This window comes from Charadrius vociferus, unplaced genomic scaffold, assembly GCF_000708025.1.
Source record: "Charadrius vociferus isolate BGI_N301 unplaced genomic scaffold, ASM70802v2 scaffold566, whole genome shotgun sequence".
Taxonomy (NCBI): domain Eukaryota; kingdom Metazoa; phylum Chordata; class Aves; order Charadriiformes; family Charadriidae; genus Charadrius; species Charadrius vociferus.
This window is the reverse complement of record NW_009649031.1, coordinates 130,571-138,305: the sequence shown is the minus strand read 5'-3', so window position 1 is coordinate 138,305 and position 7,735 is coordinate 130,571. Positions and strand designations below refer to the sequence as shown.

Genomic DNA, 7,735 nt, shown 5'->3' with positions numbered 1-7,735 from the left:
ACTCAATTAGGCTACTAGTGATTATGAAGTGCAGTACAAATTCCTCATGAGATCTCTGCATGGAAGTGAAGTGAAGGATGTTTCTGAATAGCAAATTATTTTTAAGATACTTTCCTCCCCTGCACAGATTTCAAGTCCATATTCATTCTCACGATAGTAATAGTACTTAACCATCCTCTTCGGAGGACCATCTTAACTACAGTCATTTGCAAGGCTTATTAAAGTTAACTTACACACCCGACAGATTTCCTTGAAGATGAATACTGAAGTGGTTTGCATCCTAACACTCAAAAGCAAATATCTCAGAAACAAGATGTTGTCATCCAGATAAAACTTTTCATTAACAACAGATTAACCAGTTCTTTCATGCTGTACTTGATTCTTATCAAACTCCACTTACAGATAAGTGCATTTTATTGATTAAAAACAACCAAAGATAAACTCATTCCTACTCAAACAATGCCTGAAGTGGAAACTAATGAGGGCCAAGCCTTGCACTTTTCAGCACCATCCTGCAAGGATCAAAAATTATTTTGCAATCAAGAATGAATCAAAATCATGTAGTTCACAGGTGGAAAAATCAAGGCAGAAAATTTATACAGCTTATCCAATTCATTTAAGACCCTGCTTGAAATTCTTCCAGAGTTCCTATATGCGTATAATGTATGTTGGGAGAACAAACAAACACAGACTACTGTCACTGCCCAGAGCTGTAGCCGTCATAACTCTATGGAAAGGAAACACTCTGAGAAGTAGCTGGCATAGAAAAGATATTTAGGCAGCAATACCAGAGATGTGAACTCTGCTTCTCAGTGACTGGAATTTAAGGCATTGGTAGGATCAAGGAAGCATCAATGAATTTCCAAAATCCTCTGAATAGGACTATCCATGAAGGTCATTCAGTTTTCTCATTCTCTACTCATCAACAATTTTACGAGGTCAAAACGCAGTAAATCTAACCATCTTGTTTGTAACACTAATTTAAGAAACTCGAGAAGTAAGATGGAAGGGAAATGGTAAAGAAAGTCAGGGTTCATTTGTTTAAAATCTCTTAACTGGTAACTTGCCTCTGCACACTGCCACTTCTAAAAGGGAATCTCAGAAGTTCTCAGTGGGCAAGGACAGCAGAACTACAAAATGAGCAACAACTCCTGACTCTAAGTTTTGGATGCTGATTGTTTACACAGAGAGAGTAATAACACAGACAATCAACAGAGCGAGTCGCCCTCTAACAGAGCAAATTTCAGCATTTTAGTTTATTTTCCACAGCAAGTAACACTCCAAAGGAAGGTTACTTAATCCTCAGCACCCACAGAGTCAAGACAGAAGTTTTTAAATGCTGCTTATGCCAGGCACAAAAAACACATACAGAATATCTGCTGCATTTAACTCCTTGCAACCAGCACGATTCAATTTGACTTAGATGAATCCAGCGATTTCAGTGTGACTGCATTTACCTTCCTCAAAATAAAAAAAAAAACAGAATGTGGTTCTGCAAAGGGAACTGGATAGCACCAAGTTCTCAACACATGCAAAGCCAGATATGCGAGTATTAAAGGTGAAGCACAGGATGATAGGCATGAAATCCTCAGTGCTACCTTGGTGTCCTTGATTTAAGCCTTCACAGCCAACCAGGCAGAGCACCGGATCAGAGGTGCCGGTGGAGCAAACTAGAGCTTCCTACAGCTTCTACCTTATTCTGGGCACACCAGTGTTTTGCAAAACCCCTCCCCATCACTAGGGCTGGATCGGTGGTACCAGGTTCAGTCACTTGGGAACCTCAGGGATCTAAGGAATAGAAATTTGGCAAACCATTTTATGGCTTGTACTAACCAGGCAACCTTTTCAGACCAGCTAAAAAAAACCCATTCCTGATTAATTTTTAATATACAAATATGTTGACATGTACCTCACACACTGCCTAATTTTATTTGCATAAAGACCCCAAAGGAAAAAGGGGTAAAATAGAATACTATCAAGGAATTGTGAAGGTGGACTACATACAACCCAAGCTCCCCAAAACTCCAGAGGGATGCGAAGGACAGCTGGGCCACCCTCCCTTTGACACACTTGAGCCCTTTGTGTCTGAAAACACATGAAAGGTCAGATCAGAAGAAATATCTTGAGATCATACTGAAAACTTGCATCGTAGGCTCCTTCATCTCATTAGTATGGACATGCAGAGAGCACCAAAAAATAATCTTACATCATCAGAAAGTCCTGTGCTCTACCTACTTAACCAGTCCCTAATAGTGGCATGCTTTAAGGTTGTGCTTTCAAATAATAGAAATATATGTGCTCCTATCCAAAATTTCATTAAATAGTAACCAATTACTACTGATTCTACTAATACCGTCTGGAACCCAAATAATAGCAGACACCCTTTTTCTACCTTTCCTTTTGTTATTACACTTTCTAAAAATAAAATAGTCACTTTAGAAACACTTCAAGACTGCATTTAAATTTAAAAAAAAAAAAAAAGACACTGTAGAAAGCTAGAGAAAGGGGATTATCCCAGTAACTTTGATTTTCCTTCTCAGTGCCAGTTAAAATCTATGGGTATTTGTATTCCATCTTTGTAACCTTCATGAACAGTGTTGGACATATCTATAATTCTGCACATGAACAACGTGAATAATCATGTATACCTCTGGTCCCAGGTGTACAGTAAAATCCAGTGTTACACGAAGCGCATTCAGTCAGTTAACCATTATGAGCACTTTTAATTATCTTTAAATCAACAATTATTCCTAGAAGGTCCTCCAAACAATTTTTTAACAAAAAACTAATTTACCACTCACAAATTAATTAGTATAAGATAAAATTAGTTGCATCTTTTTAAATGAGGTTTTGCAACCAAGGTCAAGGGCAGTAAACATCTACTTCAAGTTATAAAAGCCATTGCTTTTGGATTATTAAGTATTCTCAAATTTTTTTGCCTCAAGGAAATGAAAAATTGCTTCCATTGTGTGATGGAAGAACAGACTTAAGGGAAATATGGCACTTTAGACTTCAGTGGGTAATCAAAAGAAAATCACTCATAGATGACGTTTTTGACAGGAGTTTGTTCAATTAAAGAAAGACAAGTTTTTACACAAACCTAACCATGGCAATAAATTCTCAGAACCTATAGTATTGTTAGGAAATATGTGTACTGGTGCTAGGAAATGGTTTGACTGCTTATATTCCTCAGCAACCTACAAGCCAAATGGGGGCCTCTAACATTTTAGGGCTAAGGCAAAGATAGACATACCACTCCAATAGTGCCACCTGCTGCGTATTTTAAAAGCATACAGTGATCTGCAGATCCAAGTTAACTCAATTTAGAGAAGACTGAACGATTGACTGATTTAAACAGAAGTCATAATTTTGTCTGTATGTATGACAATACACAAATTTCATTATTTTTTTTATTAGTAATACCTAAACAGGCTAGTGGTGCAAAGGCAGTTGTTCCACTACGGTATAAGAACAGAACCCACAGGTAATCTATTTCCAAGTTTGTGTCAGCGGCATAACAAGGATTAGTTACATCAGCTCACTACACACCAAAACCACAATTAACCCTATGTACTTTGTGATATCATGTAGATTAGACCTGCAACTCATTTTATGAATCATATCCTGGTTGCAAATTATTCACAAAACACACACAGGTGGGGGGTGTGTGCATGTATACTACACGCATGCCTTGATAGCAAAGCACATACACACAAACGCATATATACACACCTCTTGAGACTGATTTAAGATGCCCCGTTCACAACCTTTCCCTGAAAAGGTAACCAACAGCAATGTATATGGAATTGACTCAGCAAAAGAAAAGCTAATCCTGTTCCTGGTTCCAGCGATCTGCTGGGCCACCTGGACTCATTTACTTCGTTCTGCTGGGCGTCTGGATTCTTAATAATAATCATAATTTCTGATCAGATACAAACTCGATATATTTTAAATGCTCTTCTAATGAGAAGTGTACATCTTTTAAGACAGAGCCCACATTTCATGTTCAAGGATGCTATCCTGGTAATTCGTTCTGCCACACATAGTCAGGTTGCACAAGTCACTTTCACAGGAGGTCAACGAGTCAAATAGTGTGACTGGAATTTTAAAAAGGTTGGGTAACTTTTATGACCATTAATAATGTTTGTATTGAATGCCAGCTCAAACTGTAATGAGGTTAATTAAATCTCCTGCCCCAATGTATAAACCAACTGCCTGAAGGTCCAGGAGGACTCCATGCGCCAACAACTCAGAACACTGAACAAACAAGGCAATTGAGGTACTCCTTTCTACAGAGCACTAGGTGTTTGTCACTACTGAAGGCAGGATATCAAAGTATATCTATCAAAGCCACGATGCATCAGAACAACCCTAAGACGACACCTGCTTTCTCCAGGGTCAAGAGAGAAGCTAGCTTGAAGAGCATCTACAGTGTCCGACAAAGTATCATGTTTACTGCTCTTTCTGTGGCTAAGGCAGAAAAAGACTGCAGTTAACAGCAAGCGACACAATTTGCAAGACACAAGCATACTGGGAAGGCAAAAGCAATTACTAATAAGTGAAGTACAGCAGACTTACACAAGAGCCTGCTGAGCCTTACCAGAACTCTGTGCGCTGCATAACTAGAATCTTGTCACCTGCATACGCACAATTTCCAAAGGGATTCCTAAGATCTGCAGGATTTGAGCCTGATTCAGTAAATCATTTATGGTGCAAATCATCGCATAATTTCTGGCAGTAACTGGAAAAACACAGCACAACAGCATTCTTTCCACACACTGCCCTTTCACACAGTTTTTATGCAGTGTTTTTCACTGCAAGGAACCTAGCAAATGCACAATTATATTAAAACTACTATTTTAACTACACTTTTTTTCACATACTACTTACTCTTTTGGGCCCTTGCAACGGTATCAGATGGAATTATTTCAGGGACAGAAACATACAGTTCATAGTCTTGTTATTTATTTTATATGATCAAAAGCCATGTATTTTTTAAATTTTTGCCTCATTATTAGATAATACTATAACATGCGTGGGAAATTTTAAAATGTGGCATGCCGTGCATTTGAAGAGCTTGTTCAGCTCTCAGTAAGGAAATTATTACTTCTATCGCTTATTTTATTATATAGAAAAGTAGAAAAACTGAACAAGTCAGAGTAAGGCACTCACATCTCCAGCCTCTCCATTCCAAGTGCCATTGGCACACACTGTTTTGACTCTGCACCCAGGCCTGAATACTTTTAACACATTCTTAAAAAGGAGCAATAAGCACGGGAAGGTTAAGGAAGAAAGAGCGGAAGGGAAAAGACACAAAATACATGGAAAGAAACTTCAAGAAAGATTTCCTTGGTGGAATTACTGTCTGCGGCAGGTCACCATGACAGCATCCCTTTAAGAATTAACATTACTACATAAACCAGTATTACCCACCCCTTTGTGCACCTGACTGTGTTCAATGAGGTTTTGTATTTCACTGTTTTTTTTGGCAAAGCTTCATATGCTCACAACCTTAAGTCAACATTGAATCCAACCATCCAGTTACAATCATGAACTCTGTATGCAGTAGCTCCAGATGCACTGCAGCAAAACGGGCTGACTGAAATCCACAACTTCAGAGTAGACCACGCAACTTCTGAAAGAAGTCACCGTACTTAGAAAAAAGTTACTTGTTCATTTAGGAAGATTTCAGATGCTTCATACTTGATTTGCTTTTTTTGCCAACACAATGAAGGAAACGTCCTGCTTCTGCATGACTTTTTCTTCCTTGTTGGAACAGATGGTGAAGGCTTACAAATACACGACTGGTATTTTTTCAGTGACTCATACCTCAGAGCAACAGGCTTCAGATCGTGATAAGCAGCCAACCAAGATGGATGTAAGCTTGCTTGAGGAGCAATATGACCATATAAAACAGAAGCAAAAACTGCAATCACACATTATTGTATTTAAAACAGGTATGCTTATATTTATAGGAAACAATGCAAATGTAGATGTAAAGACCATTGCTTTAATTCTTGAATAACTCCTAGCTTTCTTCTTTCTATGCTCAGCTTCAAGAGAGGTACTAAGTGAATTTCTTCTCTGTCACTTTGGTTTTTTGTTCATTTCACTGAAAGATGGTTTTATGTTTATATCAATTAGCTTCACAGCAGTGAAACACTAACATGAATTTGAAACAGCTGAATGTATCTGAGATAAGGTTTTACAGGTTTTGTGTCAGTAAAGTAAAATTCTAAACATAAATGGCAACTCTTAAAGGAGCCAAGTACTTCATGCCTATCATCAGTGTATTTGTGCAATGCACGTAACATTTCTGCTCTCGTGAATACTTTCATCAGAACAAGAATTCTGGGTCTTCTGTCTCTTTTTCCCTTCTTTATCTGTGTAAAGAAATTTGTCCTACAAGACTACAGGAAGCAATAGCAAGTATCAAGTGACTACCACCAGCCAGGTTTTTGTTAAAAAATAACTTATACTAAGAGTCATAGTGGGTAACTAAGATACAAGCTTTGAACAAGAGGTTCTGTTTTGAAAGTGTTTTCACTGCATATTGCTTGGAAAGTATGTAAATAGAAAAACAAGTAACAATATGTTATCACTCATCTACCTATGTCAGACAGATTAAGAAACGTTCTAATATATTAAAGTTTTTAGTTAGACTACTGCTTACAATATTACAATGATATATTTTCATTTACTTTCCAAGCTAAAGCAATATTGAAAATACTTAGTCAATTAATGAGGTTGTCTTCTGAAAAACATGCTTCATTCACCTCTCATATTAGTATTTAACTTGAGTTCTGCATTTGTTGAGCTATTTCCTTCTTTACATTTTCCTCTCTGTTTTTCAGCAGTTCTAGATTTTGGCTGTGTCAAACTATAACATCAAAAAACTTGGGGAAAAAAACACATAACTATGAACTATATAACTAATTCACTTCTTCAATATTCTTTCATCCAAATGTCTAGAAACTCTTATGTTAAACAGATCTACATCTCTGTGAGGAGGAAAAAGATAGATAGATAGATAAATATATGCAAGCTTATTTTATCAGGTACATAGATAGATAGATAGATAGATAGATGCAAGCTTATTTTATCAGGTAAGAAAAGGCAACTAACTTGAAGACAAAACAGCCCATCTAATCAGCTATAGCAAAATAAGTCAGTTAAAGAAAGGAAGCAGAAATCTGTATTCAGATTAAATTCAAATGAAGCTTCAGATGTAATGAACTTAATCAGAGCAGATTTTTTGCAAGGACACCATTTGAAGATTAAAGAAAAGACATAAGAAAGGACTGTGCAGTTTCTGCACAGTTTACAATTTAACAGGGCTGGAAGTTCACATACAAATATTTTCATATACATACACATAACACAAAACATTCACAAAAAAAACATAACCTGCTGCATGGAACTTCTATGGAACTTCTATCTTTAAACAACCCGTGTGGAAAGTATTAATGTTATTGTCAGAAGCAGTTAAAGTTTGGGGGGCCTTTGTTATGCTGAGTTTTCGATGTCCTGAAAGTTGATCTTGTACATTCCTATGGTTTGGAAGCTGTGAAAGCTTACATAGCTCTGCACATTCAACCTGCTCTATGCATCGGTTTCCAAGAGCATGTCAAGCACAAACGAACACAGCCACATCAGGATAGCTTGCTGCCCTACACTCCTTAAGTTACAAGCTTAAAGTATCCAGAAATTCCAGTTAGTACCAAAAGGTGGTCCA

The 7,735-nt window shown here is 37.3% G+C and overlaps 1 protein-coding gene across 1 annotated transcript in view; it reads left to right on the top strand.

The window, feature by feature from the left end:
- The first annotated feature begins 5,622 nt into the window (after positions 1-5,622).
- The window catches only part of LOC104288898 (chromosome unknown open reading frame, human C9orf152), a 5,695-nt gene continuing 3,582 nt past the window's right edge, over positions 5,623-7,735 (top strand). The window contains 1 exon segment of the mRNA XM_009887771.1: positions 5,623-5,957. Within this exon segment, the coding sequence (XP_009886073.1) occupies positions 5,729-5,957 (229 nt within the window). The 5' untranslated portion in view covers positions 5,623-5,728.